This window comes from Castor canadensis, chromosome 7 (assembly GCF_047511655.1).
Source record: "Castor canadensis chromosome 7, mCasCan1.hap1v2, whole genome shotgun sequence".
In the NCBI taxonomy this organism is placed as follows: Eukaryota; Metazoa; Chordata; class Mammalia; order Rodentia; family Castoridae; genus Castor; species Castor canadensis.
In genome coordinates, this window is record NC_133392.1 from 62575833 (window position 1) to 62596038 (window position 20206).

General features: G+C 36.0%; 1 protein-coding gene across 6 annotated transcripts in view; it reads right to left on the reverse strand.

Moving 5' to 3' along the window:
- Positions 1-20206, reverse strand: part of Micu1 (mitochondrial calcium uptake 1) — a 202379-nt gene that overhangs the window by 51809 nt on the left and 130364 nt on the right. For all 6 annotated transcript variants that reach the window (XM_074079103.1, XM_074079097.1, XM_074079098.1 and 3 more), the window contains 2 exons: positions 18971-19053; positions 15741-15938 (listed from right to left, as the gene is read on the reverse strand). In XM_074079103.1, the coding sequence (XP_073935204.1) occupies positions 15741-15938; positions 18971-19053 (281 nt within the window). The remainder of the gene's footprint in view (positions 1-15740; positions 15939-18970; positions 19054-20206) is intronic.

A 20206-nucleotide genomic window follows, 5' to 3' on the forward strand; every position in this document is an offset into this window, starting at 1 on the left:
AAAAGTTCTCAGGGAGTGTTTGGAGAAGGTGCTTAACAAAAAATTGAATGATTATATAATTAAGTAATTTGAAGAAAAAGTACAGAGTACTTTGGAAATGTATAATAAACACATGATCCAATTTGGGGTGGAGAAGTGGTGAAGCAGGAAAAATTCTTGTGATGAAGTGAAGTTGAACTGAGCTCTGAGGGATAAGAAGGAGGTAGGAAGGGGAAGAGGAGGAAGAATAGAAAGAAGGGTGTTCAGGCAAATCAAAGGTAGGGCGAAAGCCCTTTGGTGGAGGATGGATTAGTATGAGGTCAATCTCTAGCAGGCAGCAGAGGTTTAACTATACAGGGTCTATGGGTACAGGTCCAAGTCTTTATCCTACGAACATCAGGAGAGAGGCAAGAGTGGCAAGAGTGAGATGAGTTAGGAAGCAACGGATGTGGTTCAGGCAGAAGAGACTAGAATGGTGGTGGAGATAGAGAGAAGGAGTCAAAGGACATGTTTTTGACAGTGATTGTGGGAACTGGTGTGACTGATGATATCAGTGCTGATGGATTCTTTTCTGTTTCATATTCATGTCCCAGAAAGTGACTAACTACTTGGAAGACAGTGGTTACTTGGTTTTCTCACTGCTAAACTTAAGCCTTTACTGAAAGAAAGTCAGATTAATACCACATTTCTGCCTCACAGGTCTTCCTCTTGCTGGTGTTAACAGAATGTTTTCATGTTTGAAATCATACTTCCTTCAATACTTAAACTGCTTTTCACGTCTTCACTTCTTGGGGTCCTATTATATTTGCAGCTGCTGATCCGTCAATGTGAACAACCAGTACAAAGTAATAGGGGTGGTGGTGACTATTAAAGAAGCTACTCCTATTATCTCCTCAGCTCTCAGAGATAGCAGAGATCCCCTACTGTCTAGGCAATTTGATCTGAAAAGTTAGATGGAACAGAGAAGATGAAGATAGAAAGATTAGTTAGTCATTCTCAATTCCATCCCTTTACTACAATTCAAATGCCCCCCCTTCTCTCCCTGTCTTGCAGCTGGAAAACACTAACAAGCCTCAAATCATCTAGAGAGCTATCCATGGCCTTGCAATACCAGAACAGACTGCCACAGAAACACAAGGCCAAGATTATGTCACACTGTTTTCAGAGAGAAAGTTAATCAGTACTTTAGATCAGAGCCAACCAATTAAATACACTCACATTATGCCACCATGGTAACAATGAGGAAAACGGTAGTCTTCTGTCACATATTTACCAGCTAACATTGGCAGACAGAGGCAGATATTTCAAATATTTAAAGCTATCTTGTAACTAGGGTTTTGCATACACTAATTATAGCCTATCAATATTCACTTACTAAAATCATGTAACTTTTTTGTGGGACTGGTGTTTAAATAAAAATCATTTGTTTAAATAAAATTATTTATTTAAACACCATTTATTTATCGGGATCTGCCCCGAGTCCTCTAGCAGATGGGGCTGGTGACTACTGAAAAAGCTAGGTGGGAAGGGGAGTCTTTTTGGATGACCTCTTTAAGGAAGTTTATAAGGGACTGGAAGCTATGTCTCATTATGTCAGATTGAAATTAATTATGTTTCATAGGCAGAGAGGGCTCCTGGGCACAGCTGACAAAGTATATGAAAAATCCGACTAGCTTTGGTGAGTTAATGATTGCATATTCAAATAAACGGATCTAGTATATTTATTGGATCAAGCAACTCCACAATTTATTATTTCTCCGGCAGAAATTGAATGCAAAACCACATTACCATCACATTTGAGGGGGGGGAGGGTAGGGGAGGTGGGCAGGGGGGAGAAATGACCCAAACATTGTATGCACATGTGAATAAACGAATAATTAAAAAAAATCACATTTGAGGTTACAATATTCACACGTGAGGAAAACCAAAGAAATTGCTCCCCCAGCTATCATAACCCTGTCAGATCATAAGGATATATCTTAAAAGTGAATTATAAAATTTAATTCAGACCCACACTTGGAACAAGAATATACCACAGTATTCTTTAAGACAAGCTTAGAGATGTATTAGAATTTTAATTACCCTTTCCGGGTGGAAAAAAATACTCATGAGCTCTTTGAAATAACTGTAAGATAAGATCAGTAAACTAACACATATAATTTTCTGAGCACTGGAAAAATCCTAGCATTACTTTAGATTCAAATTTAAAAACTAGTCTCAGCCGGATACAATTTACTTAATGAAAACTTGTTGGCAATAATGGCGCTGATAGGTTTCAGTTCTTACTGCACCCTTAAGCTTCTGTTTTCTAGGGTTATGGTCCTGCCTCCCAGGGTCACAGTCCTGCCTCAAGTCTAGCTTGAACCCTCCTTCTGCCCCAACCTCCAATCAGCATGAACCATAAGATCCTAACCAATCAGATCATGCTGAGTCCCACTGAGGGGTATTTAAGCCCCTGCCCCTCTCTCTCTTTCCCACCCAGCAATAAAGAATCTCTTGGCCAGATCACTCCTCTCCACGTGGTCACTTTTGGGGCCTACATTTCCTTACAAAACTGACAGCACTTTTGTGAAAAATTTACTTCAGTATAAGGCAATAGGGGAATTTCTATTGACACTAGACATTGTTTCTATTTCTTTGGTTAGTATCACAGACAGGTAAGATAAGAGTTTACATCTAAATGATTCATATAAAGTATTATATAAGAGTATAACCAAATAGTAGCTAGTTCCTGCTTAAAAGTTAAGGTTCATTAGACCAAAGAAATCTTAAAAAAATGATACCCAAAAGGCTGTTATTAAATGATACATTATTCAAGTGTTTTTATAAGTCTCATGTTCCACATACCATGACAGTGTAATTCCTTAAATCTGGAGTAAAAAACGGAATCTGTTGGTTTTTAAACACACTACCAATGTGTCACAGTGAGAATTTCACAATCTGGATACAAACTATTACAGAAAAAAGTACAAAGCACTTTCATAATGGATACTAAACTTCAACGTAATCTTGACATTTTCTTCATGATGAGGACACAAATCATAACAATGGAAGCTGTAACACACCACATTGTTTGGGCTATAAAATGACATTTCTGTTTACAATGCCCAGTGCTGCCACTGATGGCAGCAATAAACCACAGACATAGCATGATAGGGACTAAACCCCTGAAAAACTGAATCCTAGAGACTTGGAGGTACCTTTCTTGTCAATTCAAAAGCTGCTTAGGAGGACACAGTTCTCTGGAGAAGGAGGGGACTGGGCTTGGAATATAATACTTGGGTAGTTTGGATTATTATCACATGTAGCTGGGTGTCTGGTGACGCAGGGAAGAACTGGTGACATGCAGTGTTTAGTCCTACTAGGAAGCTATGTCTTCTGGGGGAAGGGAATGCACCTCTCTGTTCACCAGATTCAGAGCTAATGAACACACTGGGAAGGAACGCAGTGACTCTGAGCAGCACCAGCTGGTACAGGACGGCAATGAAGTATCCAAAATAAAATTACCTCGGGTAGAAAGAGAAACCACTTGGAAAGAGAGAGATGGTGCTAGGTTCATGAGACAGCAGTGCTGAAGATAGAATGCCATTGGAACTGGTCTTGGCACAGCTCTATGAAGCCAGTCTTGTACCCTAGAGAAAGTGGCTGTATACAGCCGGTCCCAGTGTTCTCCGACATGCTTGTGTATTCATCTTTCATAATGGACCAAGATTGTTCTGTGTCACAACAGAATACCAGAAGTGATGGCATGTTATTTCTGAGATTAGGTTTTCCAAGACAATGAGGCATCTCCTTATTCACACTCTTCTCTGTCTCTGTGGGAAGCCAGATGCCATGTTGTGAGAGGTCCACAGAGTGAGGATCTGAAGCCTCCTTCCCACAGCTGTGAGTGGGCTTGGAAGAAGATCCTCCAGATTAGTCTCATTTTTAGTGACTATAGTTGCGGCTGATATCTTGATGATAAGTTCACGAAGAGTCAGCCAGAACCACCCAGGTAGGCTGTCTCTAGATTCCTGGCTCTTAGAAATGATGTGATAGTTTGTTGTTTTAAGCTGACAAATCAACTGACAGATACCTTCCAGTGCAATTATAACCTTATTCATTTTTCTAGTTGGAACTATTGGAAGTTACCGATTTGGGATTAATCAGGACAATTTCTAATACTTAACTAATATCTAATATTTAATGACTATAGAGTTGTAGTGCTTGGCTTTAGAAGAAAGGAGTAAGAAGTCATCATATTATGTGAAGAACTACTAGAGTCTAAGTAGGAATGTCTACTACTAGCCACACCAATACCAGAACTGGGGTCACATCATCAACTACTTCCCCTTGGACAAGAGCAGCTTTCAAACTAATTTAACCCTGTAACTTTAATTCATCCTAAATAAAGTTTTGCCAGAGAGAGGGTGAATAAGAGACAGGGAGATGGAAAGGGAAGGGGTGTGGAAAGGAGAGGGAGAGAGGGAGAAGGAGAAAACAAATATCGCAATCACCACCACTACCAAAAAACTATGAATCAGGCAAGGTAATTTCATTACAACAAGAGAAATGCTTCCAGAATTTCTCTTTGCCAACCTTAACAGCACAGAAAATCCACAATCATTTCTATATTACAAGGAGAACAGTGGCATATTAATATCCTTAGCAATGATGACAGTAACATTTTATAATAATTTTATATATGACCGACAAAGAGAGAATGACCGATCTTAATCCTGCATTCAAGGAAACTACTTCACTTTCTGGCTTTATTTATTTACTTATTTACTTATTTGTCTGTTTTAGAGACTGTATTGCCCAGGATGACCTAGAACTCTTGGGCTCAAGTGATTCTCCTGCTTCAGCCTCAGCCACTATACCTGCCTTTTCTTTAATTTATGATATCATGCTCCATAATATATCTACATGGAAATTTAAAAAATATTATCGTAACATCTCATTGATGGCTATCTTCCAGCATGATGAATTCAATATGTCTCATTTATTTTTCTAGTTGGATATACTGCAAGTCACTGACTCGGGCTTAAAAATCTAATCAACCTAATGACTGTGAAGAGCAAAGACTATTAAGAATGGGCAGAGATGCCAGAAAGTATAGGTCACTGATTCTTTGTCATTTCCTCTACTACTAATAAAAGTGCAGGAGACACCAGCAGTTTCTGGGAAGGTGCTCTGTGGAGCAGCACAATGGTCAATACCACAAGTTAATGAAGGAGCCAGCAAAGCCTCTGAGAATGTGTGAAGTGTGGCAGGTATTGTGCTTGAGGCCCTTTCTTATCTCAATTTTACATAACAAATTAAGGCTCCCAAGGTCACAGGTCCATTAAAAAATACAAATAACATTGTATACTAACTATACTTAATAAGACATTCTAAAACATTCACTATATTTATTATACACATACTTTGTGCTAAACATGGCCCAGGAGATAAAATGATGAAACAAGTCAGACAGTTCAATGTCTTGTGAACCTTTGGATAGGGGAAAGGACCAATTTTAAGCAGGTGGCCACGAAAGGCTGTTCTAAGAATGTGACAATGAAGTTGAAAATACTTCCTATAGTTGCCTCTTTAAACTATCTCACCAGTACCGTTGGTTTTCTTGCTCCTTTATTCTTGTGTGAGTGACACTTCTCCATGCCGGACATGAGAGTGATCAGGCGAAGGGAGACTTATCCTTCTGAGGCAACATAAATACAAGGTCGGCATTCTGTCCTTGGCTTTTTTTCTTCAGGTAAATACACTGTCCTTGAGTGAGTCCATCAATTCCCACTGCATTCACAGATCCCTCTTTACTAATCCTGTATCTATATCTGCAACCATATCACTAGTCTGAATCCCAAATCCATCTATCCAACCACTTATAGACAAATCTACCAAGATGACTCATAAATATATAGCTTTTAGGACAAAGTGCCTACACTCTCCAGCTTAGTTACAAAGTAGTTCATGACCTGCTGCCACCTTCTGCCTTTGTTTTCCAGGAAGTGCCATCTTTTCCTCTTTGAACTTGTTCTCTTTCTCTAGAATGCATTTTTTGTTTCTTCTATTTTGCACAGAACTCTCTCTAACACCAAGAAATGACTGAAGTAGTTTGTAATTCGTTCGTCCAAGCTTCAAGAAAAAACACTCACGCTAATGTGGTAGATTGATGTAAAACAAATAAGGGGAGTGTGGGTGTGGAGGGAGAAAAGCATTCAATAAGAAAAAAATAAAGAGAAACGAGAGAGTCTTGACAAATCATTTCTGTGCTGTTAAGTGAATTCAGAGGATAATAACCTGATGTAATATATGACCCTGTGAAGTGGTATTTGCTCAGAGCATGAATTCAACAGGCTGCATGTAATGCACTATTCATTCACAAATTACTGCAAAGCTGGCTGTGGTTCCAAGACAATATCTAGACTCTTCTCGACTCTTCTAAGGCTCTCAAACAGACTAGGGATTAAAACCTTTTTTTAAGTATCTCATTTTAAAATCTAAACACTATAATTTAGAAAGGCAACTTTAAGAGGGATAAAAATAAAAAGACCTACTCAGATACCCTAGATATCATTTTGTTCAAGCTTTCTCTTCTCTAATCCTGTCCCTTAGTTTGCACCCCTTCCTCCCTTTTTCCTTCTGTCCCTCCCTTCCTTCCTTTGTTCCTTCCTTCTTTCCTCCCTCCATCACATGAGCCACTCCACCAGTCCTGGCATTTGCTTTTTAATGATCTATGCAGAGCCAGTCTTGAAGGTGCACAGACCCTTTATCAACATGAGAACACCTAGAAGATACATCAATTCAAGGTGGTCTGGGACAAACTAAGAAAGATTGTTTTCTCTATCATTTCATCCGGGTTCCAGTCCCAGAGTTACTTAGTGCTCTCTTGCCTCTTCTCATCTTTTCTACGCCACAGGAACAAAGAACAAATGAAAATTAGCCATCCTGTTCTTTAGATAGAATGAATTTCAGAGTTAGAGACTCACATAATGTGACCTCTGGGAAAATGCCCCTGAGCAGTCTCCTGCCCTCTTACTTCCCAGCCTGATTTACAAGTCCTACTTAACTCTCATTGTACCATACACTTACCTCTACCACTGTGTATTACAAATAACACTGTGTAAGCATTTCTGGTTCATTCATCTTGCCTTTATAAGCTTAGAAGAAGAACAATGTTTTGTTCATCATTGCAGCTTGAATATTTAGCACAGTTCCTAGCTTGAGTTAGTAGTTAAGAGCCAGACAGCTAGGAATCAAATTTCAGTCCCACCCTCAGTATGTGTGAGATCTTGGGAAAGTAGTTTAACCTCTTTGTGACACAGTTTCCTCATTTGTTCAATGTGGATAACACCAATTACACACAGCCTTTGTGAAGATCAAATGAAATAATGTACATAAAGCACTTAGAATAGTGCCTGGCTCATGTTAACTCTTAAGCAATGTTGGCTAGTATTTTCATTATGTAGTATACACTCTAATTTTTATAAAATGCTTGAGACTGCTTTAGATCTATGCCCATGAATTGCTGCAGTTAGAAGAGTATGTGAAGATTAAACAATGACTTGTAAATTTATAATCATTTTCCTTTATTACTACTATTCATTTTACTTCAGTGCATTTCAGCTCTATTGTAAGTTAAATATTCTTTTGTATATGAGATGAAAAATTTAACTATGTTGTATGAACATTTTAAACATTGGCACATAGCTCATTCATAAGTTGTGAAGCACCTGTATTCTACTGAAAAAGAGTTGCTAAGACTATGTGAATGACAGATTCAGGAAAAGTTTCCCCTGGAGAAAGATCAAATCTTCATGATTTATTTACGAACTCCTTTTTTTCTTGTGGCCAGTTTAAAATGAACTAAAATGTAATACTAAAGATATCTAATGACCAGAAAATCCTGGAAATTGCCAGGTATCACAAAGATATCACTAACCTATCACTCACTGACTTCAGAATTGCAAAATTATCTGCAAGTCAAAGAAAACATCAATCTCTAATAGTTTTCTATACTTTAATGTTTAATCTGAAAGGTTAGATTCAGAAGTGTTAATGCCTTTTAAGAATCATTCCTATAGCTGAGCATGGTGGCACTCGCCTATAGTACTGAGGAAGCTAGGGCAGGAGAATCACTTGAGCCCAAGAGTTTGTAATCAGCCTGGGCAACATAGCAAGACCCTGCCCCCCAGCCCCCAAAGGAAAAAACAGTTGAGCAAAATTAAAATCTTATTCTATTCTCTTCATATACATAAGCCTATTTAAAAATTGATTTTTTTGATGGTACTGGGTTTGAACTCAGGACCTCGTGCTGGCTATGCAGGTGCTCTACCATTTGAGCCATATTCCCAACACTTATTATTTCTTTAAAATACCATGACTTGCTGGTTAAAGAAAGAGTAGTAGGTTGTCATAGATCTTATTGATGATTCAATTTGTTAATTTCTACTGGATAAATAGATGTCTAGGTTTAAGAAATAAGGTAGCAAAATAAACTTAAAAGAAGCTTATTATATTTTTTTACATATATTTAGAATCATGACATTATTTAGGAGGCAATAAGAGTTTCCTGGGAGAGAATGAGGGAAGGGACAAATCAGAATTCTAATTTTCCTATTTCCCCACAACTTGTAATACTATTTTAACTACCTAAATTTCTGGTGAAAACAACAGATACTTCTTTTTTCTCATTTTTACATTTAGGAAAATGTTTGTTATGGTCTTTCCTCAACAGAGTTTTATAAGCATAAAGCAACAGTTCATGCTTACTAAGTTTTTTACTTTTTTTTGTTGTTGTCAAGACAAAATGTATTAGTAAAAGAATTTTATTTTTGTAACCAAATATAAAAGTTGCAATTTGTTAGAGCAGAGATTGTATTATTGTTATCTTATTAGATTTTTTTTTCCTTTAACATGCTTGGCTTGTTAAAAGTTATAAATATCCAAAAAAGCCAAGTACCCTTCTATTGGTTTCTGGAAAATTCAAGCTAAAAACATCTAAGTATGCTATAAGAAACTATCAATTTTTTACTACCCACATTCTGCTTTAGAGAGGCAAAAGTAGAAAAATAACACCAAAGGAAATCCCACTGAACATCACATTTTGCTTCTTGGATTTAATTTAAGGTCAACTCTTATCATTGAGTTTACACAATGGAATCACTTTCCCAGAAAACAAAACAAAACAGGGCTGAGAGGACTCCCAAGAGTGTTCTAGTTCCAGAAAGTGTCTTGTTGAAAGCCTTCTGCCTTGTGGTTTCCTTTTCCATACTCATTTGACCAGGAAAGGAGTTGAGATCTGTCCCTTACATCATGGACATCGTGGCCCTTTATGACAGGGCAAGACAGATTCGGTTCTACCGCAGCACTTTAAAGAGATGGGTACAAACACATCAGCTTGATGGTTGAAAGAGTAGGTGATTCTAGAACTTCCTTTGGCACTTTAAATCATCAGTTGTAGCTATGGGTTTTTAAAAAGCTCAGCTACTCAGGAGGTGGAGGCAGGAGTACCATAAGTTCACAGCCAGCTCAGGCAAAGGTATCATGAGACTCTATCTCAGAAACAAACAAAACAAAACAAAACAAAACAGCTGGGAACATACATAGCTTTCATGAGGCCTTGGGTTCAGTCTCTAGTACTGCTAAAAAACCAAAAACAAAAAAAAGAGCTCCTTAATATTTAACTTAAATTAACCCTTTCTTGGGCTGGGGTGTAGCTCAGTGGTAGAACATTTGCATAGTATGTGTACCAGGCTTTGGGCTTGATCCCCAGAATTGCACAGGGGGCAGGTATCAAACTGACCCTCTTATTCTTTTGCTTAGTCTTTTTTTTTTTTTTTTTGGCAGCACTGGGGTTTAAACTCAGGGTTTTACACTTGGCTAAATAGACGCTCTATCACTTGAGCCAGTCTGCCAGCTGTTCTCTACTCTTATTGATGGCTGATAATAATTAGCATAATTCTTTACAACTCCCTTTTATTTTTCTTCTTGATTGAGCAAATCTAGTTAATTTCAATAATTTTTGAAGACTAGGACTGTAAGACAATCGTTATTATTCTTTGAATCAGATCTAATTTACCTTCACATAAGTGATACTCGCCTTCTTAAAATGTGACATTTACTGGTTATGAAATAACTGAATGGACCCCAACTTATTTTTCAGTTTCTTTGTTGTACAGTCTAGAGTTAGATTCTTCATTTTTGTATAAATTAGTTTTTACTTTTCTTTGATGTGACAGCTCCTTTTTCTTGATCTTGCCCCAAATTAAAATTAAGCATAATCTTTCCAAGGATTTTTTTTGCCTTTCATTTTGACTGACATCTTACTTGCTATAGTCTTCAAGAAATCAGTGAATATGTTAACTGGAATTAGACTTGGCACCTGTCTTTAAGGAACTCAACTCAGTTGTTCTTGGTAGTCCCAGAAAGAACTCTTAGTAACATCAAAGAGTTTTAAAAATCCAACTTTGTATTCTTACATCATTTGTTTAAAGCCATATTTTTGAGTTCTCACATAGAGAAAGAAGGATAAAATAAGACAGATATGATCAAAATTAACAGCATCAAAACATTAAAAAATTTAAAAAGTTAATGATTCTCATGATTTCATGCAATTAAATGGCTAGTTTGAGTACTATCTTACAAACACTTAAAGAACAGTACATTTCTTCTCAATCATAAAAGTGCCAAAAGAGCCAGGAAAAAGTGAGTGTTGGAGAAGATAGACTCTGGATATTCAAGAAATTTGGTCTTTTTCTATCCCTAAAATTAAAAAAAAAATTTGAGTCCCCAATAATCAGGCACAGAAATCTCATTGCAGACTAAAACTAAAATACTAATCACATAAAAAGCAGAAACAGTTCAATCTGGAAGTGTTGAACAGACCTGAGTTGGAATCTTGGCTCTACCATATGACACTTCTAAGACTTTTACCTCTTTGCATTTCAGTTTCTATATCTGCAACATGAGGATGGTAACACTAAAAGTGACAGGATTGGAGAGAATTAAAACAAAGAAGGCATGCAATATATGTGAAGTGCCTGGACGACAAAAGGCACTCAACAGAATGCCCATGGACTTTTCCTTCTTCCCTGACTCCTCTGGAAATTAAGTTTGACAGGCCAATAGCATTCTCTTTACTCTCAAAGCTACTGTGCTGAGAAAGAGAAACAACTAACTAAATGGAATACTAAATCTCCTTGATTTCAAATTTTAAAGTAAATAAATAATGAAATAAAAATGGTAAGAAACAGAAAGAATGATAGAATTATAAAACCCATATAGCAGTTATTAAGATATCATTAATCATTTCCATCTTCCTCTTAGCCACGATGATGAAGTTATATTTCATACACATTGAAGGGAGAAATTATCCAAACTTTCAAAAGCGAAATTAAGTGTTTCATAAAAACAAAAATTGCTGCCATTTTCCAGATGTTCTCTCAGAAAACTATTTCAAAATAAAAGTAAGGCCTTTTAGTCTTTCAGCTGAGATGACCTGTCTAGGTGACTATTACGTATCTAATGCTATGGCAGAAGGGGCATTCAAAAAAAAGGTGGAAACTGGGCTGGTGGCTCAAGCTGTAGAGTCCCTGCCAAGCAAGCATAAAGCCCTGAGTTCAAACCCCAGTACCAGAAAAAAAGGTGAAAATACTTATTAAAAGCATAGTAGGCGCCAGGTACTGTTAGGTTTATAACCTTGCATTAGTGTGATAAGGCTGCCATAAAAAGTTTCCTAACTGGGTGGCTTACATAATGGAAACTTATTTTCTCACAGTTGTGGAGGCTGTAAGTCCAAGAACCAGGTGCCAGCAGGGCTGGTTTCCTCTGAATTTTCTCTCCTTGGTTTGCAGATGGTTGCCCTCTGAGTGCTTTCTCCATATGATTGCCTTGGTGTCTCTTTGTGTGTCCAAATTTTCTCTTCTTATGAAGATAACAGTCAAACTGGATTACAGCCTATTCTACTGGCCTTCTTTCAACTGAATTACCTCTTTTAAGTCCCTCTCTTGAAATATAGACACATTCTAAAATACTGAGGGACATAATTCAGCCCATAACAAAACATCATCTCATTTAACTATTGCTCTATTTTACAAATGAGTAGCCAGGCTTGGAAGCAATCAATAATGCATTAAATGTCACATAACTAATAAGTGGTGGGACCAAAATTTTACTGAAGGCCTCATGAACACCAAAGCCAATGTTATTTCTGCTATACACACTTCCTCAAAGGAATACAAATCTAGGAAAGACAGAGTACTAACTGATGAAGCTGTAAATAGGGAGCTACAGATACAGAGGCACTTATTCAGTAGACTTGAATCATTAAATGGAAAGAATGGATTCAGATCTTTAACCATTTATAGAATACTTAGTAAATGTTAGGCTGGATTCTTCTACAAAAAAATCTATTCACATGATGAACTGCTGATTGATATCAGGACCAGTTTGGGTATGTCTTGGCCCAAAGCCTACAAATAATCCTCCAATTAATATCAAACACAAGAGAGCTTTTTAGAATAAGTATCTTAGATAGGATTGCTATTACCTCTATATGCAGCAATGTATGCATAAAATCCCTCATCTCTATAACTTTTTTTACCTCACTGGTTTATGTGGCTATGTTAGTAGACTTTCAGTTCTGTAGGACATCAGGATGACAGCCCAGCGTCCTATGCTCTGTTTTTCTAGACTCCCAACTGTGTTTCAAAGAATGAATGTTAGCCTAGATTGCTCAGTCCTCTGGGTTGACCCTATATTGTTCTTCAAAATTTGTTAAAAGTTCCATCATATTTTGTGCTTTACTCTCTAACTAAATTTTGTGGATCAATATTCTGTGCTAAATTGTAATTATAAATAATATAATAATATAATTTAGTAAGTCAAATCATTTACAATCCTAGATTACGTTATGACTCCAAGACCAGTTGGGTATAAGCCCTAGGGATCCAAGCATAAGAAGCTTACTACATAAATACTCTTACATAAAAATTGTTGGATGAGGTCTACTACTCTCTCCTATATGCTTAAGAGTACAATGGAATATTCCTATAAGAATACAAATGTCACAAAGTTATAAGCATGATGCATACACACACATACACAGTTGTAGCACTTCTAGTATATTTTATATTACATAAAATATCCAATTCAATATAAATCAGTAAACAAAATAAAATTCACTGCCTGAGAAGTATCTGCTTTCCATAGAGTGAAAATATGTTGAGCATCTCTAATTCAAAACTCTAAAATCTGAAATGCTTCAAAATCTAAGCCTTTTTATAAGTGCTGATATGACACTGCAAGTGGAAAATTCCAAAGATGACCTCATTTGATAGGTGGCAGTCAAACTCAAGAGCACTAAAAATATTGTATAAAATTATCTTCAAGATATTATAGTGTATATAAAACATAAATGAATTTTGTGTTTAGACTGATTCCCTGTCCCTAAGATATCTTGTACATATGCAAAAATTCCAAAGCAAAAAACAAGAAAAATCCAAAGTCCAAAAACACTTCTGGCCCCATTTTGGGTAAGGAATACTTAACCTCTGCTAACATTAATATTTCCAAAAAAGTTCTAGAAGCCTAATGCACCAAATGCATTAGTTTTCTGCATTCTGTGAAGTTGTATTTTGAACTCCATCATCTGCAAGTTTACTGTGGTAAGGTAATTGGAAAAACTCAGAGTACTGTGGTATTTCTGAAGATAAAGCCCTCCATACAACTAAATAAAGGAAAAACGTCAACTAACTGGACTATTAGAAACAGCTATTATGATGAATTTAATTTTCTGGTTAAGTGAGAACCAATTAGATAGTCACTTTACTTCAATTACTGTTGAAATCTTTTCAGTGATTTGCTAGATTGATGTGCTCCTCCACATGCAGGGGAGAAAACCCTTCGAAATCCAAACGCTTAGTCACCTTTCTGAATCCTTACTTAGCTTTGTGCTTTCTGCCAGACAGAGAAAGAAGCTGTCTCTCCAGCAGTGCGAAGGCAGTTAGAATAGGGAAGCTGTAGAGCTTTCTTGTGTAATAAAAATTTATTGACCTTTTACTATATGTACAGTTCTTACCACTCAATATAGGGGCTTTAACAACCTCTACAAGAGGTTTGGCTTGATGCAGAAATTCATTACTATGTTTTTTTGAGATAAATTCTATGAATATTAATTACATCATTTTCAAAAGAAAGTACAAAAGCACATTTCAAAATGTGATCTGATTTTTAATATTACTCATATTTTCCCCCAGATTATGAATATCAAACAGCATTCTTATGGATAATTGGAATTCAGTTGTGATTTTCCAAACTGTTTCAACTAAGATTGGGTGGAAAAGGTGAGAATAGGGTATCAGAATCTTCAGGGAAATGGGAGCACAGTTAGAGAAGTAACAAACATAGTTAAAAATAAGGCAGTGCTTTCTTCCAATATTTCTATGTATTTTTAGTTACAGAAATACAGTTTAGCATTTCCATTTCATATGTTTGCACTCAAGTTTCTAAAATGTAGGTGGAAAACTGGATTGATTGCTAATCTGTGGTAAAGGTAGGGTTCCTGTCTCCAATGGTATTGCCTCATAAATGGTACTGGTGCTAAGTGTCTTTCATTTCAATGGGAGCTTACTCCAGTTTTTCATCTTTTTTTATTATTTATTTATTTATTATTCATATGTGCATACAATGCTTGGGTCATTTCTTCCCCTTGCCCCCACCCCCTCCCTTAGCACCCACCCCCTCGATACCCGGCAGAAACTATTTTGCCCTTATCTCTAATTTTGTTGAAGAGAGTTACTCCAGTTTTTTAATATTTATCATATCATACTTTGTATCCTTGAATATTGAAGGTATTTAAAAAGGCACTAAGAGATTAATTCTTTTATTATTCAACTGTAAAAAATTTGCATACTGATCAGAATTTCAAATGTATAATTTTTTTTTCTTTTAAAATCTGTATTATTATGAGAAATGAAGAACTGCAAGGCCATTGCTTTCGCTAAAATAAGAAAACAAAATATAGTTTAGAAATTCCAAGTAATATTAAAGTAAAGCCAGTGCTGGGAAAAAGAAAGAGGTTGAGAAATAGTTGTGTAACAGAATTTTTAAAGTACTCAGAAAACTAAGTGATTTTTTGTTGCTAGTCAAAAGTTCATATAGAAGGCATCTGAAGAATGTTTTGAATAGAATCAATAGCCCAAACATACTAAATTCAACAAATAAACATTGCAAAAAAAGTTAATGTTCATAGGGCATGGTATCTATGGAGTGAATTGCATAATTATCTAAATTTTGAGGGAAAAGTAAGCTTGTAAATCTCCAAACACAGTATTATACCTTTGCAACTCTGAGCACTTACATTTTTATTCTGACATTTTGTGTTTCCAGCTGTTACTAAAGTTGTAAACTTTCATAGGTAGAACTATTTATTATCCCGCCTCACCTTTACCTTCTGGTGCCTTGGAAACAAACATAAAATTAGGGACACGTGTCCAGAGTGAGAACTACTCTGATTCCTGAATTTATTTCCCCTCAAGTGGGGTTATTCAAAGACAACTAACACTTTTTTGACTTTCAGTTCCAGAACATTATTCCATGACAATCTTCACAGGATATGTCCTTTCCTACCTGCTGCTGGTTCACAGATCACTGATAAGGTTCAAATCAAACAGTTCTCATAGCTGAGAAAGACAGAAAGAATGCCTATGGTACAGGCCCCCTAATGCAGCGGCTTTAGATCCACGTGATGGATCTCCTAAAGGCTATGAAACACCTACCTCTAGCTTCAGAACATCATGCTGAAGTTTACGCTGAAATTCAAGGAAGTTTTTGATTGTCAGTTTCCCCTTGAGATCAGCTCCAAAAAAGTAGGTTGTAAGGGCTGAACACAGGCCGGACTTGAGTGTGTTACCCGTAGTAGGACGATCTCTGTGACGCATACCCATGCTGGTTTGGGAACGAATGATGCTCTGAACCTAAAATAGGATCAAATCCCCAACCAGAAAAAACATTATGAAAGAGAAAAAAACATAGAAAGAATAATAACTAGTATAGCTATACACCTACACTGTACAACAATTATCTCTTTTTTATTGTTATATTGAATTATCTCCTTTAATGCATATAATAATCTTATCAAGTAAGTCCCATTATTATCCTCATTTTATAGATGAGGAGACAAAGACACACAGAGTTAAATAACTTGCCATGGTCAAGTGACTATCAAGTAGCAGAGCCAACCTCTAACACAGATAGCCTGATCCCTTTCTAATTGGAATCATCTTAGAAAATGTCTCCAGAAAAGAGTAAGCATTTGCTTTTTAGGGCCATAAAAACTCACACAACTAGGACAATCATTAACTTCATAATAATATATTCCACATCTCAATAAGGTTAAAAAAATTCTATACTTTTCACTTCAGACTCTCCAGATGTGACAAGAGGCAACATCTATAGACAAGTTCTCGATACCTAAAACAGATGATACATTTACTAGAATGATACATGAAGTACAAGGTTGGCATGAAATAATACTGTAAGAAAATGCAAAAATCTGGTCAGTCCTTGAGAAAGGATAACTTTTGGGACTAGCAACAGTGGTTTACATATGTAAGCAAGCTTTCTTAGGCAAGTCTATGATTGCTACAGCTCTTTCACCAGCTCCTACAGTCGTTTTTCTCTTTTCACTAGCCAAGAAAACCCTAGCTATTCAGAGTAATTTTAAAAAGACATGTAAGAATAAACAATAAATATACACTATAAAACAATGCATATAGCTTTGTAGGTGATGAATTTTAAAGTGTCAAAATACTTAAAAATCTTAATATTTATAGCAATTGATTAACCTTAAATACCTTTTATTTATTATCTATGACTGTAAAACAGATTTGTTTACGAGGATTTAAGGGAACCTGGTTTTTTAAAATTGATGTTTTTTCATTATAAAATTAATTCCATCTATTACAATAAAAGGAAGAGATATAGAAATAAATAGGGAGTGGTAACCTTCCATAATTCTACCTTCAAGAAAACTGTTGATATATACTTTATAAATGTATATTATATATGTATATAAATAAAATTTTGATTATATACTTTCATACTTTTTGTTTAAATATATTCATGTATGTATGTACATTATATAAATGTGGATATATATACACACACTCACAGACATTATTTTCCATAAATGAAATTTTAGTCTGCAATGCATATTTTTCTCATAACAATGTGACTTTCTTTAATGATAACACATTTATACCTACTTAGTATTCCTTTTTCTTCTTCTCTTTTTTTTTGTGGTTTGTGGTTTGAACTCAGGACTTCGTGCTTGCTAGACAGATGTTCCGTCACTTAAGCCACACCTCCAAAGCTTCATATTCTTTTAATGGTTCCATAGTGTTCTACTGCATTTATTAGTGACTATTTAACTTGTTTCTACATTTTTGGTATTATAAACATGGTAGCAATGGACATTTTATTTTTGTCTTTTCTTTTTTTGGTGCCTATGGCCTCTCACCTAATAGGGAAGCTCTCTACAACTGAGCTACCTTCTAGCCCTAGTTGTTTTTTCTTGGCTGTATTTGGGGGTTGAACTCAGAACCTTATGCTTACTATGTAGATGCTCTACCATTTGAGCCATGTATCCAGCCAGCAATGAACATTTTAATTTATTCTTTCTTGGGTTCTTGTCCATTTATTTCCTTGGAGAAAATTTATAGGAGAAGTGGTAGATTACATTTAAAATATTTATATAATATTGCCAAACAGCTTTCCAGAAAGGTTGAACCAACTTAACACATCTATGAACAATTTAAAAATATGCCTATTTCCCCAGACTCATGCCAGCACTTGCCATTATCTTTAATTAGATAAATTAGATAGATTTAAAACATGATATTATGCTATTTTAACTTGCATTTCTTTTGTTTTTACTAACTGAAGCATCTTTACATATGTTTATTGGTTAATTCTATTTCTTCTTTTAAGTAGTGCTTTTGCCCATTTTTCTGTGGGGGTACCTCTTTTTTTGTTATTGATGTATACAAAGTATACTTGTTTTCCCCCTCAGTGCTAGGGATTGAACTCAGGGTTTTGTGCAGGCTAGGTAATCACTTTACCACTGAGTTATATCCCAGCCTCCATTTACATTTTGAGGATACTGTGCCAGAGATTGGCTGGCTATTTGCCCAGCTCATTTCCTCTTCTTCCTGGGCATCAGCCAGACTCAACTACACAACCTACTTTATGACTATGTATGGCCAGAGAACCAAGTACTAGGCAACAGGATGCCAGCGGAAGTCAGATATGCCATTTCAGGTCTTACCCATAAAACCCATCCAATTATAATTTTTCATGCTACATTGTCATAATATGTACAAAGCCCGGGTCCCCAAATCAGTGCTTGGAAAACTGTCTGCTGATCACCCATTTTAAACTATATGTGTGTGAAAAAAAACTCCTATATGTTAAGTAACTGAAATACTGAAGATATTTTATAAAAGGAATTTAAACCATGTATCTACAAAAGAATTTTATCTCATCAGTGATCCATTTCTTTAAACACAAAGTCCTTCCTTATATGTCCCTAACTTATTGGATAATCTTTCAAAACAACAGTGTGATGAAGAAGTAAAAAAGCTTTGAAATTCTTTTCAAATCTACAACTTACTAGTTATGTTCACTTAAGCAAGGTACTCAACCCATTTCTTAGTTTGTAAAACACGGACAATAATTCTTGAATTACGGGCTTGTTGTCAGGATGAGAGATAATGGATGCCAATATTCCTAAAGTAGAGTTTTCTTAAAAAGAGTGTTCAATAAATGATAGCCAGTTACCATTGTGATTATGTACTTAATCATAATATACTGATTTAAACATAAATCATTGCTTTTAGACTTAAAAGAAGTAAAACTAATATTACTTTATAAAATACTTTATAAAATCCAAGGCACATCAAAGTGTGCTTTAAATATTAATGTAAAGGAATTCACCAGCACAACTTGCCTGTTCAAACTCCTCCATGTCTACTTCTCCATCTCCATTCAAGTCAAACATCTTGAAGGCAATTTCAAAATTTCTTTGAGGAGCTGTAAGTAAAAAGAGAGGCAGAGAGAGAGGAAAAAGAAAAACATTTAGAAGAGATCAGTCAAAAATAAGTGGTTTAACAATAAAATATAATAATCAGAAAATGACAATTTATTTATTTGTTTTTGTTGTTTATACATTTATTCATATGTGTATACATTGTTTGGGCCACCTCTCCCCAACCCCCACTTCCAGGCAGAACCTGTTCTGCCTCTTCTCCAATTTTGTTGAAGAGAAAACAGAAGAGATAATATGAAAGACATAGCATTTTTGCTAGTTTGAGATAAGGATAGCTATACACAGAGATCCCTAGCATTGCTTCCATGCACATGTGTGTAACAACTGAATTGATTCATCTCTACCAGACCTCTTTACTACCTCCCCGTCACCTTCCCATAGTGGCCTCTGTCAGTTTAAGATTACTTGATTAGCTCCTCTACAGTAGGCACATCAACCACTTTCAAGTTTTAGGTTTCATTCCCTTTCCCTATTCCTCCTGTACACATTCTCCCCTTAATGTGTGACCTATGTCAATAATATTACTGCATTTGTTTTAGGCCTAAAGTCTGCATATGAGGGAGAACATACGATTTTTGGCCTTCTGAGCCTGGTTAACTTCACTTAAGATTATGTTCTCCAGTTCCATCTACTTACTTGAGAATGACAAAATTTCATTCTTCTTTGTGGCTGAGTAAAATTCCATTGTGTATAAATACCACATTTTCTTAATCCATTTGTTGGTAGTGGGGCATCTTGGCTGTTTCCATAACTTGGCTATTGTGAATAGTGCTGCAATAAACATGGGTGAGTTGCATTCTTTGGTGTATATCCCTAGGAGTGTTATTGCTGGATCATACAGCAGATCTAGATTAGTTTTTTAAGAAGCCTCCATATTGTTTTCCAAAGTGGTTGTACTATCTTACATTCCCACTGGCAGTATATGAGGGTTCCTTTTTCCCCCGCATCCTCACTAACATTTGTTGTTGGTGGTATTTTTGATAACAGCTATTCTAACAGGAGTGACGTAGAATCTTAGTGTGGTTTTGATTTACATTTCCTTTATGGCCAGGGATGGTAAGCATTTTTTCATGTGTTTTTTGGCCATTTGGATTTCTTCCTTTGGAAAAGTTCTGTTTAGTTCAGTTGCCCACTTCT